General features: G+C 49.6%; 1 protein-coding gene across 3 annotated transcripts; it reads right to left on the minus strand.

Annotated features, from left to right (window-relative positions):
• Window positions 1–2,714: 2,714 nt before the first annotated feature.
• pum1 (pumilio RNA-binding family member 1) lies at window positions 2,715–19,777 on the minus strand. 3 transcript variants are annotated; one of them, XM_023803927.2, is made up of 22 exons: window positions 19,675–19,777; window positions 10,567–10,910; window positions 10,395–10,463; window positions 10,182–10,281; window positions 9,895–10,085; window positions 9,622–9,794; window positions 9,253–9,523; window positions 8,836–8,911; window positions 8,659–8,760; window positions 7,986–8,137; window positions 7,760–7,898; window positions 7,535–7,669; window positions 6,873–7,199; window positions 6,376–6,612; window positions 5,986–6,253; window positions 5,774–5,903; window positions 5,483–5,617; window positions 5,235–5,372; window positions 5,013–5,138; window positions 4,804–4,925; window positions 4,294–4,486; window positions 2,715–4,197 (listed from the first exon to the last, which is right to left on the minus strand). In XM_023803927.2, the coding sequence occupies exons 2-22, from the start codon at window positions 10,897–10,899 to the stop codon at window positions 4,066–4,068; spliced, it is 3,549 nt and encodes a 1,182-aa protein (XP_023659695.2). In that variant the 5' UTR covers window positions 10,900–10,910; window positions 19,675–19,777; the 3' UTR covers window positions 2,715–4,065. The 3 variants fall into 3 exon arrangements, with proteins under 3 accessions (XP_023659695.2, XP_023659690.2, XP_023659694.2); XM_023803922.2 differs by having other exon boundaries at window positions 4,804–5,138; window positions 10,182–10,284; XM_023803926.2 differs by lacking the exon at window positions 19,675–19,777 and having other exon boundaries at window positions 10,182–10,284.
• Between the last annotated feature and the right edge of the window lie 1,069 nt (window positions 19,778–20,846).

Raw genomic sequence — 20,846 nt, forward strand, 5'->3', positions numbered from 1 at the left:
AATGATAGCGATAGAAAACAGCGAGATTATCAATAAGTAATATGCTGTGAATCCCCATTGTAACCTTACGAAAAATGTCATTTGAATGATTATCATCATTAGTCTTTTCGATAAATATAAATTACACAAATCCTGCAAATTATTCTTAGATTACTCTCCATTTATCTTCCATAAACTCTTATCTTGTACAGGGCTGAGGCCAATGTCAGTACAGGGAAAAGGCAAGGGTATACACACACACACGCACACACACACACACACACACACACACACACACACACACACACACACACACACACACACACACACACACACACACACACACATATTTTGGGCAATTGAGAGACAACAGTCTGTTTTTTTCACCATAGCAGCCTATTTGTGGGCATAGGGTAGTTAACTTATTTTATACAATATATTTTATGCCCAGGAAAAAAAATATTTATTTTTTAAATCAATTAAATTAAGATAAGCAAATATATGCAAATTATTCTACCATGATATGTCCCTATTGAACGTGCGTAACACATGAGCCAGTGGTGTCATGACGCACAAAGCGGCGTTTATAATAACCGCACATATGTGAAGTGGGGGAGTGAGTCACGCAGTTTGTTCCGACGACGTTCGAAGGACATCGGCAAAGATCGGCGCCAATTCGGCCGCTATTCAGTCATCGCGGTCGGTGGTTTTACGAGCGGCGCCTCAAGGACTGAATACTACAGTCTGAGCCGCAGCGCAAAGAGAAGCGGGGCGAGTAGCCGAATGCTGCTTCTCTGTAAAGGTCAGGGAATGCGGGCGGATAGGAATCCTACCTTCATGGAGTATACTGGCTGAAGCGCGGGGGGCGGGTACCTCTAATTTGTAGCCAGTGAATTAAACTGCTGCAGATTTTAAGACTGCGGTCACAATATGTTTACACTTGCTGCTATTCAGTAAACGGAGTGCCGAAGCGCATTTCGATAATTAAATCAATGTAACACCTGCTTTTGAACTACAAATAACGTCCAGACAGACACCAATCGATACAAGGTGCCCCCTGCAGACATCGTAAGATATCGAGTATGTTGAAGAAGTATTTATTTTAATTAATACAACATTCCTTTTACAGCTGTGCCTGTGATATCTGTGTCATTCCCATTCGGCCGGTTCCAGCTGGAAACTAAAACTAAAACAAATGCCTCCATGTGCGGCCAGAGACATCAAATTAATTACAATTAATAAAAGCAGCTTTGAACCAAGACGTGTTGGATGAATCATTAATCTGGGCTCACTTCACTGTCCTTCGCCTATACTAATTGAATGGCTCTAATGGCTTCTTTATCATAATGTGCAGAGCACATACACAACATTGTCCCAAGGGGGGGCGTGCATAAAATTATGTGTAAGATTTGGCAGTATTTCTAGCTACACCCCTGGTCACACGCAGTTCACTGGTTAAGTTCAAGACCCATTGCTCACATATAAATGGAAGCAGGACCAAATTTATGTCAGAATCAAATATGTATATCAGTATTTATGAGTACTAAAAGTACTTAGGGTCCCGAGTAGCAGTTACATCAGCAAAGCAATCAAGCAATAACTGCTGCTGTTACTTTCATAAATACTCAAGTAGGCAGTGACAGGCAGCGTGCTTAGAACTCGTTTCCATGACGACAGGTAGGATTCCACTGTAATATATTGTACAGGTTTGTGACATGTTTTTAAAATTTAGACCAAAAGCTAAACTAATTAATCACAGAGTACAAGCACCCACCTACTTATCAGAGAGTCAAAGGTGCATTGCTGACCAAAGCTAAAGAGAGGGAATTCTTGGAATAGAGACTGTAAAGCACTGCTTCAATGTTTCAATCACTGTTCAAGTGTTCTTATACACTCCACATGCACAGCTTAGAAATCAGTCAATCCACTCTTTCCAAAACAGGGACCTTGGAATAAAGTTATCAGTAACTATACAACTGTTGTTTATGCCCAGAATATCTGTGACTGGCAATATAACAGTTGTCCCACACGGCCGCCCTTATTGGCAGGAAGGATGCAAAACACCTCAGCCTTTTATTGTGGGATTTAAACCCTAACCTTCAGAGTTCGCACCCGGGCACAAAGCACCATACCATTTGCTGCATTTTGATTTCCTCTATCTAGAACATCTCCCACTACCGAAAGCTGCCCCTCTGTTCTAACGAGTTTTTAAGTTTTCCATTAGTCAATAACACATTGCGTGTCTTCCAGATTACCAGAAGAGATCAATGAGGATGTGATTAAAATGGAGGTTAAAGGTACAGTTTAGCCTAGTTATTAAGCGTCCTGCTGTTTCTACCAAAGGCACGCCCCTTATGGTTAAGTTTGGAACAAACTGAAAATTTGTTTGCCTTTTTGCTTTTTCCACTGCATTCCCAAGTCTGCAAGACGTATGGACCAAAACACACTAATACTGCAATAAACATCGCGAAAAAAAAAAGATAGTGATGGGCGAGATGGACAGACAGCAGCTGAACTGCGGCACAAGTCAGAATCTCAGTGCAAGTTTACAGAGAGAATGCAAACCCCATTAAGCCAGCGGAGCTACACCGCAGATCAAAAGCATCAGAATTTGGATGGATCAGTCAAATGTTTACAAATATGCAGCTAAACTACAATCTATTTCCTAACGTCAGCAACACTGAACACACAAATTGGCCGAAAGCCTCACAAGCACTCAAGCACACAGACAAATATCAAATTTTAAGAGATTGTTTCTTTCAAAATAAAGATCACACATCGTTTAGAGACAATCTACAACAAGAGTTACAAAAAATAGTTGCCCAGGCAAATAAGCAAACACAGGATTTTGTTTACTATACACATATGGTTACAAGTGTGCTGGCAAAAAGTTCATTGGAAATATACACAAGGCTTTCGGAAATGTACACCGCATAGTCTGTATTTCATCAAGGGGAAAAAGACAGTATGTTACAATCACTTACAGGAGACACGAGAATGCAGATACTGGTCTTTGTACAAAACATGGGTTGAGCCCCTAAGGTGGGTTACAGTGGAACCAAAGCTATCTTGTCTGCATCACACAACCTCTTTAAACCCCAAGAAATGGAAAAACCATCACTTTAAAAATCTTAAAAAAAAAGAAAGAAAATGGTCACTACTTAACGTTCTTCTAACGTGGGTAAATTGTGGGCATTTAGTTCAAAATAAAGTAGTGACACGTTAAAACCATGGAGCATTTCTGTTCTTTGTACAAGTGATAACGCTGTATAGAAAGGGTTTTTCAAAACAAAACTTGATATTACAATTTACAATATACAACAACTATGCCACAACCAAAAAAAGGGTGAATATACACTGAAATGCAGAGGTTTCTATTTTTTTTTTTGTCTTTTTCTTCATACGAAAAGGGTTGTGTAAGCAATTCCAATTTTCCACATTTACATTACAGGTGGTTTACAAATGTACAATTATACAATCAGAAGTATATGTGTTCACTACTAGGATACATTATAGATACAGATTGAACATCAAAAACCAGAAAACTACAAAGTTTTATATATATATTTATATATATGCAAAAGTCTACACCAAGTATACACTATATAATTATATAAGCAAGACCAGAAAGTTCTCCCATGCTAAATAATCAAAAATGTCTGCTTTATGTTACCAAAAAAGGAAAAGAGGGCCAAAAGCTTAGCATTTTAGCTGTTCTCGTGATTATGGACGATAATTCAGATGAAAATTAGGTCTTTTTAAACTTAAAATATTCTTGTGTCACGGCAGTAGAAAAAAAAAAAAGGAAAAAAAAATCAAGATGTCCAAAAATCCAAGAAGTTACCCCCTAAGCGCGGAAACGCAACACCAAGGAAACTGAGCATGCCGCCGTTAGGCCTTATATCTATGTACATCTATTCTATACACCCAGAAGATGAACATCACACATTTTTTTTATTAAAAAAAGCAGTACAGATGATCGACTAGAGTTACGAGGCGTTTCGTAAAAGGAGCGAGCTGACAGGAAGCCGCCTAAGCGGACAGGAAGAGGTGACCAGCAGGCGGCCCCAGTAAAGACTGGGGGCATTACATGATGCCGTTGGGGGGGCCGCAGATGGAGCCCAGGTCCACTCCGTTCTTCATGTAGTACTTCTCCAGCTTGGCCAGGATGTGCTTGCCATAGGTGTACTTCCTCAAAGTGCCGATGTGGGGCCGGATCTGCACACAGGAGAGCAGGCGGCATCGTTACAAACAAACAAACAAACAAACCGAACGAACGCAAGAACGAACAAACGCATGCACACAAAAGGCTACCTTGTGCATGACGATCTTGCGCTGTGTGGGCTCGGCCACGTCGATCATCTTCTGCACCACGTAGTTGGCGTACTGGTCCTTCATCATGGTGTATAAGGCACTGTGGGGGCCATCGCTCACGCTGCACACCTCGTCCACCAGCAGGGCGCGCTCCGTCCGCGAAGCGTGGGTCACACACTTCTCCACCACATTACTGGGAGGAGGCGGAGGACACAGTCAAGCTCAGACGAAAACTTCCAGACTAATTAACCCATATCACCCGTCTCATCTGCACATTTCTCTAAACACACGAGGACCCGCCCCCACCCTAGCAGCAATGTGATGTCATTAGGTCATCAAGAGTGTAAGTAGAAAATCTGGGCCTCCTGACAAAATGCAATAGGCTGGGCAAAAGGAGACATTTTAGCAGGTATAGCGTGGCCCACATCGGTACAATTTGGGGCCCCTAAAAAGGGCAAGGTCTCCTGAATTTGCCAGGGTCCCCATTTGCCCCCCCCCTGGCGGTCATACCTGGCAAACTTGTGCTGACTGAGTGCCAGCACGTTGCCACGGATCTCGGCCACGATCTTGCTCTTGTCCTCGGTGCGTCCATGTTCCAGCACGTGCTGGATGACGTAGTTGCCGTACTGGTCCTGCGGGGGTGCCAGGGAGGAAGAATGAAACTGGTACATGCATGAGGAGGTACTGGAGCAGGCCGGTAAAACTGCCGGTGGCTTTACCTGCACCAGCTGCTCTGTGTGCGCATGCAGCTCCTCCAAGATGGACAGCGTCTGCTCGGGAAGACAGTGCTCCAAGATGCGCTGAATCACCCGGCAGCCGTATGGGTGGGTGGAGAGGGCAAACACCTGGGGGGGGAAGGGGGGCAGAGTCCCGCGTCAGGCAGTGTCCCCAGATCTGCACACATCTACTGCAGACCTGCACCGTTGCAAAAGCCTGCTCACCTGGCCCTTGAAGGCGTCAATGATGAACTGCAAGGCATGCGGCTGCACGCATTCGATGCACTTCTGCACAACATGGTTCCCATTCTGGTCCTTGACGCACTTCAGCACATGTCCGTCCAGCTCGCGCACCATCTCACTCTGCGAATATGCATACCCCGCCCCAGGTGTCACTCCCTGCCACACTCCTTGGAGATCCCCCGCACCGTGGGACGGCCCTGCTGCCCCCTGCAGGCGGGCTGCACACTTACGATGACCTGCTGCTCAGACGGGATGAACTCCAGCGCCTTCTGGATGACCCGGCAGCCATACATCTGCAGCGCGAGCGACAGAACGTGGCCTCGGATGCGCTCGGCCAGCGCCAGCTTCTGGTCCAGGCTGCCAAACTGCCGGCCGCAGACACAGCGCGTCAGACAGGGGGTCACATCCCCACCTCCCCCTCCACACACACACACACACACACACACACACACACACACACACACATCAGTTTTGCGACGCTAAGAAGCACCGAAGTGCAACACGTTCTGTTTGGGACGGACCTCAAAGAACTTCTGGATGACGTAGTTGCCGAAGACGTCGACCATGAGCTGGTAAGCGGCTTGCAGGATCTCGCTGAAGACCAGCTGCCTCTCCGCCGGCGTGGCGCGCTCCAGCTTCAGCTGGATGAACCTGGGGAGATGGAGCTTGAGTGAGTGTGTGGATACACACACGTGTGCGAGGAAAGTGCCCCCAAGTGGTCTTATAGGGGCACCTGGAGCCGTGCTGGTCCTGGGAGAACTCCATGATGTGGCCGGCGATCTCCCGCAGCTGCAGGTTGGGGTAGCGGTTGTTGCGGAAGTCCTCCAGCAGCCGGCTGCGGCCGGACGGCATCACGTCGGACATGCCGTAGCGTAGCCGTGACGACGGGAAGAGCTGGCTGCTGGGGCTGAAGAGGCTGGAACCGCTGCTGGTGTTCCGGTACTTGGCCTCCGCCCCCGGCGCCGCCGAGATGTACCGCCCGCTGCCATTGGTCAGGCCTCCTGGCAGGGGGAGGGGCCAAGCATGAGGTGGGGAAATACCCGGAAACACACAAGGGACGGATATTGGAGGAAGTCAGGCTACCATCTGACGTATCGGTGAACTTAGTCACCGGGCGACTCACCGAGGTTGAGGCTGGAGGAGGAGCCATGGGTGGACAGCGAAGGGGGAGGTGTCAGTGAGTGGGCGGGGCCCTGGTTGGGCAGAGGCATGCCCACGGGTCCGGGCGAGGAGGAGAAGCCCAGGCCGTTATAGAAGCCATGGCCGATGGGGGCCAGGCTGCTGGGGGGGCGCTTGTACAGGTCCGTGCTGCTGGTCAGCGAGTCACGCCGTGAGCCACCGCCTGCGCTGGAACTGGCCACTGGGGGGCAGCAGAGAGCGAGAAGGCACACTGAAGGACTGCAGCGTTACATGAACACCCAAGTGTCACTTTATCCCTAGTCACCATATCTCCATGACAACACATGCTCCAGACCCCAAAACTGCCTCCATGCCCATGCGACTTCACACAAAACATGCAAGAGACCCCAAACACACACGCATACGGAGCCCCATGCCGGGCAGGACGCGGTGGTCTACCTCTGCGCTGGCCGGCCGCCTGCGGGGGGGTGGGGAACGCACCTGCAGTGCCGAATCCGCCCAGCGTGGCACCGAGCGTGGCGCCCAGCGAGGAGGACCCCCCGCCGCCAGCACCGGGGCCCCCAGGGCCGCCGTTGGTGCCGAAGCCCAGCGAGGTGCCCCCAGGGGGGCCTGCGGAGCCCTGGGAGAAGAGCGAGCTGCCCTGGGAGCCCGAGTTCAGGGAGCCGGAGCCGTAGAACGAGCTGGAGGGAAGGGCACTGCCAGGCTGCTGGGCCGCTGCCTGCTGGGAGCTCAGGGCCCGGAAGGGGCCCCCGGCTGCACCAGGGAGGCCCCCGCTGGCACCGTTGGCAGAGGCTGCTGCTGCCGCCACTTGGAGAAGGGGGGGGTGAGATTAATCACAGAGTATTAAGATCATCACAGCAGAATAACAAATAATTATGGGCTGCCGGGGGCGGGGGGGCAAAGCTACTGCTACACTGGGGGCTGGGGAGGCACTGGTGTCATTACAGGTACTGAGAGAACAGCCCCACCTCCCCACCCATGACCCAGTAACGTAATGGATGGGACTTCCTGACAGCAGGCATTCCACCCCGCACTCAGAGCCCCATGCTGGGCGGGACGCAGTGGGGGGGGGGGGGGGGGGGGGGGGGGATGGCAGGGTGCCATCGTGAACAGAAGTTGAGCAGGCCAGTGGGGGGAGGTACCTGCTTGGGCGGCCGTGGGGCTGATGATGACGGAGGCAGGAGCCATGAGGCGAACTGGGCCGCTCCGGGTCCCAGTGCTTACCACCAGTGCACCAGTTTGGTCATAGTAGGCAGCAGGGGCCAGGACTGGGTAACCTAGGAGACAGATGGCATCTCACAACATTGCAGAAAAACACCCAATAATGCATACAGAGGCTAGAATAGGCAAGGTCAAAGGTCACCCACCAGGCACACCTGCAGCCAGGCCCTGTCCGAAGGCCAGGGCGGAGTTCACGGCAGCAGCGGCGACAAGCTGGTCCGTCTGCTGGCCCTGCTGGCTCTGGTTGGGGGTGAGGGGGCGCTGGTTCCCCCCTGCACGCATCACCTGGTAGGGGACACGGGACCCAAGTCACACCAGGAACCCACAACCAGCGGCGACGCACCACGAGACTGGGCCCGGAAGGGGCCGCACCTGCTGCTGGTTCTGCTGGGACTGGCTGGCTGCCTGCTGATTGGCCGAGCTGGAGGCCGCAGCCGCTGCCGCCGCCTGCTGCTGGAAGAGGTTGGCGGGGTAAACGCCCCAAGGAGTCACGCCGTAGTACTGGTGGGGCATCACGGCTGGACCTGGGGAGGGAGCGGACACAGGCGCGTCACCAGCGTGCACTGCACTGCACAGAACAGCACAGCTCCAGCAAACCCACTCGCTCCAGCAGCATCACCCCAACACCACCGTCAGACTGACACATGGCTCTGTGTCGGAGGAAGACAGTGCTGCAGGCAGATAGACAGACAGACAGACCGAAAGCGACACAGACAACGGGAGACAGAGAGACAAAGACAGGGTGACACAGATGGATACAGAGATACAGGTGGAAAAAGGGAGACAGGCAGGCACAGAGAGAGAGAGACAGGCAGGCACAGAGAGAGACAGGCACAGAGAGAGACAGGCACAGAGAGAGACAGGCACAGAGAGAGGCAGGCACAGAGAGAGGCAGGCACAGAGAGAGGCAGGCACAGAGAGAGGCAGGCACAGAGAGAGACAGGCACAGAGAGAGACAGGCACAGAGAGAGACAGGCACAGAGAGAGACAGGCACAGAGAGAGACAGGCACAGAGAGAGACAGGCAGACTCGCCTCCATACTTACCCAGGGTGGCAGCTGCCGCCAGGCCGGCGGTGTAGGGGTCAGTGCCAGGCGGGGCAGCACTGATGATGTAAGGATTCGGCACGAAGGCAGCTGGCGCAAGACCTGGGGAGGGTGGAGGGTTTTGGGGTCACAGGTCTCTGAGACAGGGGGGCACACATGGGGCGGGGGTACACGTACCGATGTGAGGCTGCTGGGCGGCGGCCAGGGCATACTGCTGCTGCTGCACGGCCAGCGCGTTTGGTCTCTGGAACAGCTGAGGTGGGCAGGCAGGCCGGGGGGGGGGGGGCTTCATTTTAGCTTTAACTCTCAACAGAGACTACGAAACGCAAGCTTAAATCATGACGTTACACTTCCAACGAGAGGATAGCAGCTTCGTGCTAAACTGGAAGTTTGAAATGATCCGTGGAATAAATGTGAACACCGTATCGTAAAGACCGAACAATTTAAAATAAATAAATACATAGACGTCGCAAAGACGACCTGGAAGCACAAAGCCAGGCTTTTCCTGGCTTAATCTGATAGATACCTCTCTCAGGGTTAGAGCTGCAGCCACAGGTGGTGCTGGGAGTTGTAGTACAGTCTAAGTCAACCTACCTGCTGTTGGGAATTGTACTCAAACAGGCCCACGGCGGCGCCGGAGGAGTCGATGGGCATCTGACTACTAGGGTACTCAAACTGCAGTGGCTCCATGCCCACGGACTCCATGGGGTCCATGGGGACCCCCTGAGACTCCACACCGGTGAAGTCCTCCACGGGCTTGGGCCCATTGCTGCCTGCCAGCTGGGAGAGACCCTCCACGGGGCCTTGGCCTGCACCCAGCAGGTCCACCTCTGCTCCTGGAGGGGGGCAGTTCCCCGGGGTGCGGCTGGAGGGGAAAGGAGAGGATAAGCGAGGAATTACCCCCGTCCCCATTCTGAGGGTCGCGGAGCAGCGGGAGTATGAGGCGGCGGCTTCGCGGGGCACCTGAAAGGCTCCTTGACGTCGACGTCGATGCCATTCTGCATGGGCAGGCTGCCGGCGCTCTCCAGTCCGTCTCCCTCCACCTCCTTCAGCTCCTTCAGCTTGTCCGGGTCGAAGGCCGCCTTGCTCTTCTTCTCGCGCTTGTCACCATCATCCACCTCAGGGTCACGGGGTCCCTGCGGGGAGGGAGGGAGCTGTGACTCGGCGCACATGCACACGCGCACCCGCACCCCGCGAAAGCGAGAGGCGCCCCGAGGGACGAACAGACAGACTCACAAAGGCTCTCTTGCTCAAGCAGGGCTCCATCTTGTCCGCGGGGGAGGAACTGAGCACGTATTCTACCATGCTGACGCCGAGGCCCCCGCTCTCGGAGCGCGGCGACAGCACGGAGCCCACCTCACCGCCACCGCCGTGGAAACTCTGGCCAGGCCTCCGCTGCACCATGATGGGCTGCGATACCGAGTGGTCTGAGGGGGGTAGGCAAGTGGGGGGGGGGGGGGGGGAATTAGAGCGAGCAGGGCACCCGCATGACACTGGGCGGAGGTGGGGGGGGCAGCCCTTACCAGAGGTTCCCCAGGCGCTGTCTCGCCACTGGTCAAGGAAAATCCCCTTTGGTCCGTCCTTACTTGGGTCCTCTGGCCAGAACTTCTTTCCTGGCAGGAACTGCTACACAGAGGAGCAACAGCAGAAGTTAGGCTCACGGCTCATCCCCACTCCTCCCCCAGGGCCCGACCCGCAGCAGCACACCCACACATCTCCCAGCCCAGGGAACTCACCTCTCCCATGGCCCGACCTTCCAGTGCCAGGGCCTGAAAGTCGTGGTTCAGCTCATCCATAGATCGCACCTGGGGACCGAGCAAACGGATGCCTGTCACTCTGGTGGCCAGGCGGGGGGGGGGAGGCAAGCAAGCACCCGGGATCGACGGGCACGCAGACACCGTGCCTTACCTGGGTGTCACCGTGGATACTGTCTCCGGTGGGCCAGCGATGCTTGCCGTTATTGTAGCCCACGACCGGCTGCTCTCCATGCTGCCGCTGGAAGAAGTAATCAACCATGGCATCATCCTGGGAACGCCCCCCAGGAGTGGCCTGGCCAGGGGGGAGGGCTTGGCTAGGGGGTGGAGCCTGAGGGGGCTGGCCCGCTGCAGGGGTTCCTGGTCCAGTTGTGAGCACCACAGGCATGCTGGGAGATGCGGTCTCAAGGGGGGGCTGTCTGAGGTGGGGGCTGAAGGAGTCCTGCCAGAGTACTGCTTTTCTCTTCAACACGCACGCTACGCTCATTCCACCAGCACCTGCGGGACACGGGGACATGGGAGGAACACATCAACACACCGAGGATCCCCTGCTGGTCCCAAACAGACTGCACTCCTTGTAAATCACGAAGCGCTACGTCGGTGCTGTTCCCTGGATCCGACTCTGTACTTTGCCAATATCCACAACACTTAGAAGACAGGAAATTGGATTTCCAATGAAAACAAAATGACCTTTAACTTATCAGGCTTCTGGTCTCCACAAAATCCGAGAAATACTGCAGACTGCTCTGCCGAGCCAGTCCAAGCAGGGGAGCAAACCTGAGCAGGAACCTCTCCTCATGTCACCCTGCTGTCAGGAACATCACCCAACCTGGTGTCAGGAACATCACCCGACCTGGTGTCAGGAACATCACCCGACCTGGTGTCAGGAACATCACCCGACCTGGTGTCAGGAACATCACCCAACCTGGTGTCAGGAACATCACCCAACCTGGTGTCAGGAACATCACCCAACCTGGTGTCATCATCCAGTGATTTGCACAGTGCAATTTCTCGCGTCGTATGCTGTGTATTCAATCCAAATTGTCCTGCTTATATTACAATTCACACTCAAAGGGAGCAACACAATTGAAAATAAATTAAATTCATCTCTTAATATGTCACCAAAAAGCCCGAAGGCACCCGAGACGGGTAACTGGGACCTGTCAGGAAAGCCCACCAGCGTGCACCAATATGTCTGCATGTCCATGATAAGAGATAGCTAAGAGAGGCTCAGACCAACCTTAAAGACGAATATCTCACACTTAACTAAGAACGTTTCGGGAAACACATTGGGGCGTTAAGAGACAACTTAAGGTAGAACTTATGAATGACGCAGCGTTATGAAGGTTTCGGGAAGCCAGGACCTGATCTGTTTTTGATTGAGGTTGGATTTCCGGCACGGCTCCTCTTTAGACTTTTCCACAATTCTGTTTTTTTTTTTTTTTGGCGATTTTCAGTTTTGAATTAAAAATGCTTCCCACATGCAGTTTGTCCTCTCTTATCTACCATTCCATTTCTCACCAAATTCCCATTTTGCCGTGACAGCACTTCAAGGTATCCGTGCATCAAAAAGTCAGAGCACCAGGGAGGAACATATGTGAAGATGCAAGAACAGAAATGGATGGATCATCGGCAGGAGCGGAATTATACATAACAGAAGTGACATTCTGCTCATACCCACATCACTCACACACCCTCGAGGGAACGTCTCTGGATTGCACTTTTTTTATATATGTATATGTGTGTGTGCGTGTGTGTGTGTGTGTAAAACTCCATGATGTGTGTTTGAACATTTTTACAGGTGCAAACATTCATTGAAGCTTACGTGAAGTTCTGCTGCAAAAACACACCTAAGACACAGGTGTGCCTTTGGGGGTGGGGGGGGGGGGCGGCAGCGGGGGGGGTTCCATTAACACAGGGCTATTCATCACACAGATACGAGTCTGACTGCGGCGCGGAGGCACACGGGTATTTTGAGGCACTGACGTCAGCTTTTATACCAAAAAGCTGCAATATCAGAGACGGCGGCTGCTAAATACCACCATGACAGTAAAGGACAATGAGAAAGTCAGAGAGAGGAGCTGCACTCCAAGCACACAGATTTCAAGATGAAGTGGAACGTTGGGAGGGCGAACCTAACACAAGAAAAAGTGGATGCCCCATGCGGCAAACTGCACACGCTTCAGGAGCAAACGGACGTCACGCGTCCTAGGGTGCGGAATCTTAACCGTGACCAAAGTGCCGGACCGTCAGCGAATGCAATTCCTCGGGGACCCTGTGCTCCTCAGCACGTGTGAATAGGAGGCACCGCACGGCCGTGCCTCCAAGCAAGGCTGTTCTAGAACATTCACTGGAGGAAAGATCAACAGACGCATTGTTAGTAAAGCTTTTTTTTTTTTCCCAGTCCACAAGAGCACTTACTCACTATTGATTTTAATGGATACAATATTTCCTGATAAATCTCATTAACGGACCTGGTGAGTGAGAAGATATATTATTATTATTGTTGTTATTATTAATAATAATAATAATAATAATAATAATAATAATAATAGCAACATAATAATAATATCTGGCCACAATTCCGAATGGGCTTTTCATTCTAGTGTCCTCATTTGGTGTCATTAAAATGATCTGTTTGTTACTGCCAAACCAAAAAGGTAAAAACTCACTTGGAGATGCACAGATCGACCGGCCGGCCAGGGACTGGAATTGGACGATTTTCAGCGTGCGCAGGCCAGACTGGAGACCGGCCGTTCAATCTCATGTATTTCTGATACCAGACCAGGCCGTTTCGCGCCTGCAACAAGCTGCCTCACGGCCGCGAGCACGTTTACAGCCACACGCTAACACGTCGTTAGTGAGGAAGCTCGTCACTGCGAGGGAAGGCGACACAAAGACTGTCATTTGTAATACATGTAAAGCCAAAGTAAACCGTGAGGGAACCACTGTGAAAACATGGTGAAACTTCAGAGGTGAACTTTAAACTGATTATTAAACATATAATAGGTAATGTTGAAAAGGAATAATAATAAAAAAAAAAGGTTACAAACCTCCAAATAACCTATGTGCTGGGAGTCGAGTAAGACAAAAGGTCTCTGGTGAATTTAAACATACTGTGAAATGATGCAAGTAACTGACATTTGTTTTGTTATTTTAATCTGTTGCAGCTGCTCTTGTTTGGTAACGTCAAACATGTCAGATAAAGCTGGATGTACAGCAGCTCATTTTCAGTTAAATGTTATTTGTACCTCTTTCCAGTCACAGGGCACTTTATTATGAGACTTGAGAGAAGATCCTGTAACTTAGTGCAGTCTGGGGGACACTGTAAATTTTAACAAATTTCTTTAATCTTGAAAATAATTTTGCATTGAAGAAAAGCTGATCTGTTTGTACATGCTGTCAATTACAGAAGAAAAAATCAGAATCGGCAAAAAACAGTCACACTTGCAAAAAAATTGGAAATCTGGATGGCCAAGAAAATTGCAATCAGTGCATCTCTAAAACTCACCTTTAATACACATCAAATGTGGTTAAAAACAATAAATTCCCTAAAATCACATTAATTACAAAGGGTTTTGTTTTATTGTCACTCTTCATTCCAAGTACAAAGGAGAAAATTTCAGGCTACATTAAACAACCGACTAGCAAAATGAATACATGATGGGGTATTGTTTTTGTATCTTAAAAATAAAATTACAATTAATATCAACTAATATTTGCACAAGGGTTACCCTTTACATTTATTTTAGCTGCCTTTAATGACACTAAATGATTGGCTCCCCGTCAGGCAGCAAAGGCCCAGGACGCCTCACTGACCGAATGACGCCTCTTCTGACAGCCAGAGGAGCAATTATCAGCTTTCCCAACAAACCGCAGCATGTCAACGCGAGAGGCGACATCGCCGCAGGACACACATCAGTCACCGCTGCCTGACAGCAGGACGGGAGACGGGTCAGAGCCCAGGACAACAACTGCATGACGGCGACACAACGGCTCACAATCAGCACCGAATACACTACCCGCCTTGCAGTTTCACGGCGCACTCGCACAGACGTCGCACATTTTCCACCTCAGTGAAATGTGATCAAGCATTTCAGCTGCTCTAAGTTCTGTCAGCAATCAAGTTAGCAGGCTGTAACTGGGAAATGTCTCAAACAGCAGGCAACACTGGTCCCATTTACAATTGTTTGATTAGTTACCGGTAAGCAGATGGGCAGCGAGTTGTCCACACTTGGATCATTGCATCATTTAAAAAAAAAGCACAGACTATCTGCAGTGTAAGACGGTCCCTTCATATCCGTTCCCTGGTCATTCTTTTGTAGTCTGAACTCCTGCTGTCCCAACAGAATAACAGAGGTTTATGATCCAAATCTTTAAACTACCATCCACTCAGTTCCAAAACTCATACTATAAAGCAACAGTTTTGTCTACTAACATTTAACTGGGCTGCATATCAGCATTTTAAAACACTACCCCGAGTGTACTGATAATTACTGCGGGACATGAAGCTATTACCAGTTTGAACTCCAGTATGTGTAATACATCCAGATTCCCTATTAAGCTGGTCGTTGCTGGGAAGGCCAACATAAGGCAGAAACATAATGCTTAATGGATTCTTTGGCTTAACTTAGGGTCATTGTTTATCGACTCTTTAAAGACCGTCCCTGTGACAGTAGGGCAGTGTCTGTGCACCCCCAGCTTCAGTTTAAGGGCAGGAATGTTTGTTGCCCCACCATAACTGAAAACTTTGCCACGGACAGCCCCCTTCAGGAAGCATGGCAGCGATTTTGCAGTTTCACCAGCGACCGTGAACACTGAAGAGAGGGCACAACACAAAAGGATAAAACAGCACACAAAGATCATAAACACCGGCAACACCCAGGTAAATTAGCCACCGGCCAGTGGATGCTGATAGACACCATTTACTGCTCTCTGCAAACTGCCGTTTGCTATTGAAAAGCACAGGATGCGCGAGGCACCGAGAGCCAAAACATGCAAGCGATGGCAGAAGGGCCTAGAAAGGGCGCCGGTGTGCCTGTGCTCAGGGGGAGACTGTGCCAGGCGCACGGCCTTGATCTCTCAGCGAAAGCTGCGTCTGAGCCAGCTTCCGTGCAAAGCCTGACCCACCTGCATCACAGCCACTCAGACTCAGGCCACCACCGCACCAAGTCGAAACAGGCCTAGCGTGGCTTGCAGTATTATCTGACAAAGAATAATTTCCCACCAAATAATAAGAGTGTTTCAATTAATTTATATCCCAAAGCTCAAGGGCGCCCTCTAGGGACTGGTTAGTGCGGACCAGACAAACACACGTCACCCATACGGCACAAGTCTGAGCAAGCGATCGAGGAGTGCAGACCTTCTAAAGCCGGGACAGCGGAGATCCAATGGCTCTGCAGGCCTTAACTTCGTAAAAAAAACACTGCCGGCTTCAATCTGTAACTCATGTCTTGAAATTTACAGCAGAGGAGCAAAGCCAACAGGCGAGATGAGGCAGTTTGCCAGGTGAAGGCGAGCGCAGGGGTTGCCAGCGTCAAACAGCATACAGAATGGCGGCTCGCCCGCGGACACCAAAGTGCCGGCAGACCCGAAAGTCATCATCACCTACAAATGCTGTTAAAGCGCCTGAATAACATCACAGAAAAGCAGTCAAATAGCAGGGCGTCACGGGACAGAGCAGGGAGATAAGGGAATAAAGTGAAGCTGAGTATCTGCCGGAAAAAGCAACAACTTCATCCAGAAACAAACACGAAAAGACAGAATGGGGCAAACGGAATATACCAAGTATTCCAAATCTAAACGGAACATACCATCTAAATTAATATACATGTGAGAGTGACACTTTGTTGCCACAAAGAGGAAGTCACAGCAAGCTTTCAGGAGAACGTCAACTGCCGGTGACATGGAGCGCCCCCGAGGAACATTCGATGCCTGTCACTGACTGGCTCTGCGAGTGGCTTTCAATACATACCTACAGCACAAATCCAAGTGCTTCACTATTACCCTCCTGAATGGGGGGGGGGGACGGGGGACGTTACAGATACAGGAATTAATGTGCCTTGCAGATGAGAGCCCTCAATGAATTTCTATAGAGCTGAACAAACAGGCTGCAGATCAAACAGCCTGAACAATGATAAAACACAGGCGTGTGAAACACATCTGTTTCTAGCAACACCTTCTGCACTGATGTCAATAAAAAAAAATAATACTACAAATCCTTCTGGGTCAATCCGTGCCCCTCAAACAAATTACTGTGACTGCGGTTCATTTGGGCTAAAAGCTACTATATACTGGATTAAGAATTCCTGAGAAACAGAGCGGACTTTGGTAAACTGTTTGCAAAACAGAGCAAAAGATATTACATGCACACTTAAAGTTTGTTCCTATAATCCCCTTTCTTTTCTTGAAAATTACATAACTGTCAAAGCGGGAAAGAAAATAAAGGATCACAGGCCAGGATTCAACTGGGCAGCAGACACGCAGAAATCCCAGAGCGAGCTGGCGACGGCCACACAGACCAGCAGCTGAACGCAGCGACCCACACCCTTCCGACCACGCGCCAAACTAAGTATCGCTTTAAAATTCTGACCCTTACTAGTCGTGTCATCACGCTCACGTTCTGCACAAGATCTTTATTTAATCAGCATTTATTCAGCCTGCCTGTTTCGTTTCCCTCTTCCTCATTGTCCGGGAAGTTCTGGGTCATAACATAAGTTTCACAAATTTCAATGTGCCAACAGAGATAGGGGGGAAAATAGTAATTAACAAGACAGCAAGTTTTAGGAATCTGTTTGGGAGAAAAAGAAAAGTGCGAATGGAAGTGACCTGGCAAGTTTGGTGAGAGATACTGCAGTGACAGGTAGGGGAACAGCTTCGTAGCAAGCCGAGCGTGTATGTGTATGTGTGTGTGTGTGTGTGTGTGTGTGTGTGTGTGTGTGTATATATTATATATATATAGTCCGACCAGGACAGCGAGGACCACACAGACACTCTCACAGCAGGACGACCGAATCTCTCAGACTGAGGAATGGGTATCATGTGGCACGTTCTGTTTTCTTCTGAAATATAACGGCATATTCGGTACGAGGTTCATGTGAAACGTGACATTCACGCACGTCACTCTTCAGAACTGGGCCTGATGGCACTGACAAATGCAAGAGCCAAAAGCAATTCAGAGAAATGTTTCATCCAGATGGCAGCAATTTACAGCCTGACACAAACCTCTGTTCTATCAAAAGACATTTATAAAAAAAAAAAATAAAAAAAAAAGCAAAAAGGGGTTTTGACCCAGTTCCAGAGGACACTTACATTCTCATACTATATTAAGGATGCAGAAAAAATGCCTCTGCTTTTCACTCTGGACACCGACTCGATGTTCAACATCAAGGATGCCTGATGTCAAACTCTGGATGAACTTATTACTTAAGTAAGCTCTTTTTAAACAGTAGTGTCTGAAACTAAATTTACTGTGACCGTGGGGGTCACTGTGTCGAGGCCTTGAACAAACGAACATCATTTTTACTCGCGCCCCCTCAGGCCACAGGGACTGCGCACTGTGGCTCAATGCTATGTGAAAGATTGCTACCTGGTATAGTTCACTGAATAATTTCTCCCAAGTGAGGTCTGTAATAAGCTAGTGTATCAAAACTGGGAAAATGTGGAAACAGCCAGTGATATATACAGACACTCCATCCTCTGCACAACTGCAGATTAAAAAATAATGCATTAAAATCACTCTATAAGAATAACAAAGATCAGTCAGGCAGTCATAATTTTAATGCGATATTCATTTTTTTTTTTAAATAACTTTTTCATTCCTTTTTTCCACACTGCACAGCAATGCTGGAGTTTCCCCTTTTCCTGCTTGTGAAGATTCAGTTTCAAATTGTTCCATCAGTCCCACCCACAGCCCCTGGTCATAGTCACACAGGACGAATGCCTTTGAACTTGTTTAATTCGCAGCGTTAGGTGGATCCACATCATTGGTGGCAATCTGCAGGTTAGGGGGAGGACACTTTGGGCTGGGGAGGCTGGCACAGCGGAGGCTGGCAGCTGGGTTTGGGGAATACCTAGGAGTGCAATCTAGTGAGGAGCCAAGCACAGCAAGATCGAAGACCTACTGAGGTGCCACCTAGAGACCGGAGCTTGAATATACAGGAAGCTAGTTTGGAAAATGTTATTGTGAACCATTCTCTGTGTGCAGCACAATTACAATAGTGCAGGAAGTCACCTTTCGAAAAAAGGTACATTATATAAAATCTCCAGGCTACTGGACATTCATGCATACAGGTTTACCTCGACTGGGGACCCATTATCCTACAGAAAGTGAATCACATTGTTACCTTAAATAGATATACATTTCAGAAACAGGGAACATGTCGGTCCCTACTGACAACTCGGTCATCGACATTATCGAGAACCCCCCCTGCACCAACAACTATCCCGATATAAATATATATAAAGAGAAAGTATGGCGCGCAAAAGCCTGCTCTTTGTTATTCCATTTGCACATAACCCAGAAACACCCGGAACTCGACAGTCACTCGTCCGCCACTTCCATGCTGATCGGCACAGGCACCGTCCCGGAAACGTGAATTACTAGCCAGCACGAGGTTAATCATTATCAAAATACTAATTAACACCTCGCGGCGAAGGGCTGCACGCCGCCCCGGTGCATCTGACGCTCCCACCGAATCGGTAACGTTAGTAAACAAACCGAAGTTGCTTGTCAACATGAACAAAACATCGGCAAATGGAGACGACGGCGGCAAGAGGCGGCCAAGCCGCTCCGATCGGAGGGCGAGCTCAGCTGCGAGATCCAGAGATATGCCGACTAGGGCTGCTGCTGCTGGCTAACAGCAGCAAACACAGGCAAAATGCCCGTCTCCGGCGACAATACATGGCCTTCGCTCAGCCAAAGAGGAACAGATCAAACCGGTGCACACAACACTACCGTCGCGAGACACCGCGTTTCGGAAAAAGACATTACGAATATCTGTGCAAACTCAACCTGTTCCCTGGCTCTGGGGGTCCTACCGGTCTGCATGTAGGTAACGACAACAATAGAGGCCCAAGCATTCAGGACAGGAAGACAGATACAAGAGAAGGAAGAGACGGGAGAAATCGGGGGGGGGAGCAACACAGGTTGGAAATGATCTTAAAAATGCCCGTAAACCCGGAGAATCTATCAAATGCACGCGGCGTTTTACGAAATGAGGTTTTTAGCGGACGCCCGGCTCCAGTCGACCCGTTTACTTACAGGCGGAGTGGGTGGATGGTAACGGATTTCAGCCCCAGAACTCTCCGACTCCCTAGCTTTCACTCCGACAACATGGCGACTCGGTGGGGGCAGGCGGGCGCGCTGCATGATGGGAAGGCAGGGCCGAATGTGCGCCTCACTGCGCCAAGAGGGGAGTGTCGCGCCAGCCCTTTGTTGTACGCGCCGAGCGCTCATTCAAAGCTTTTACCTTACCGAAGGTACATGTAAGGCCACTTCGTTGCTGTTCCGTGTTTTGCCATGCAACACACTTTTTTGCCATAGTTCATCGTAGCTTACGCTGATTCGTATTGTTGTAATACTCCATAACGCTGATTGGTCTGGTCAGGCAAATTATGCTTGGATTCATTGTTGAAGAGACAGCAAGCATGAAGGCTAAGTAGTTTTACAAGTTCACTCAACATGCATGTCAGGAGAAGCAAATATTAATGTAGTGGTATGTGTCGTTATTCGCTAATCCCCCTCACCATAAAATCATTTATACTCGTGGTTTGATGCTAGCGATTTGTGTCGAGCTATTTTTGCTACGGAATGGAGCAGAATTCTATTTTGTTATATCACTGTTTCACAAACAAGCCACTGCAGTTAAGTTTAGTCTGGTAGCAAAACAATTTCAGAAATTAATTTGTCCCTGTAGCTTTCCTCATTTTAGTTTTAACCCCGAAATCCTAGTTAGGTTCTGTGAGACCTCCTTTTCATTTATATCTACATCCTTCTCCAAGTGCCCTAGAAGCGTTTGGAAGGTGCACTGACAGATTGTAGCAGTGGCTCGAATGGGAGATGCAAAAGCCGCTCTTTAGTCATTGAGGTCTCGGGGTCGTCAGGAGGGTCCTACTGAACATTACATCCTGGGACACCTGCTTGGCGACGCTGATTTTCATTCCTTATGTATGTGCGTGTGTGTGCAAAAGTATATACAGAGAGCATTGCCTGTTGTGTCACAAAATGTTTAAGGTCACAATCAGGAATCAGTGTCACTTAAAAGTTAAACAAGGAGCCCAGGAGAACAACTGTGCAAATGGACAACAATGAACCACCACACGATGACACAAGCAGACGGCATCTAAAAACAAATCTGTTTATTTCCCAAAAACCGAACCCCCCCACCCCCGCCATAAGTAGTATATAAGGGTTGTGTCCTTTGACACCTTGTT

Source organism: Paramormyrops kingsleyae, chromosome 23, assembly GCF_048594095.1.
Source record: "Paramormyrops kingsleyae isolate MSU_618 chromosome 23, PKINGS_0.4, whole genome shotgun sequence".
In the NCBI taxonomy this organism is placed as follows: Eukaryota; Metazoa; Chordata; class Actinopteri; order Osteoglossiformes; family Mormyridae; genus Paramormyrops; species Paramormyrops kingsleyae.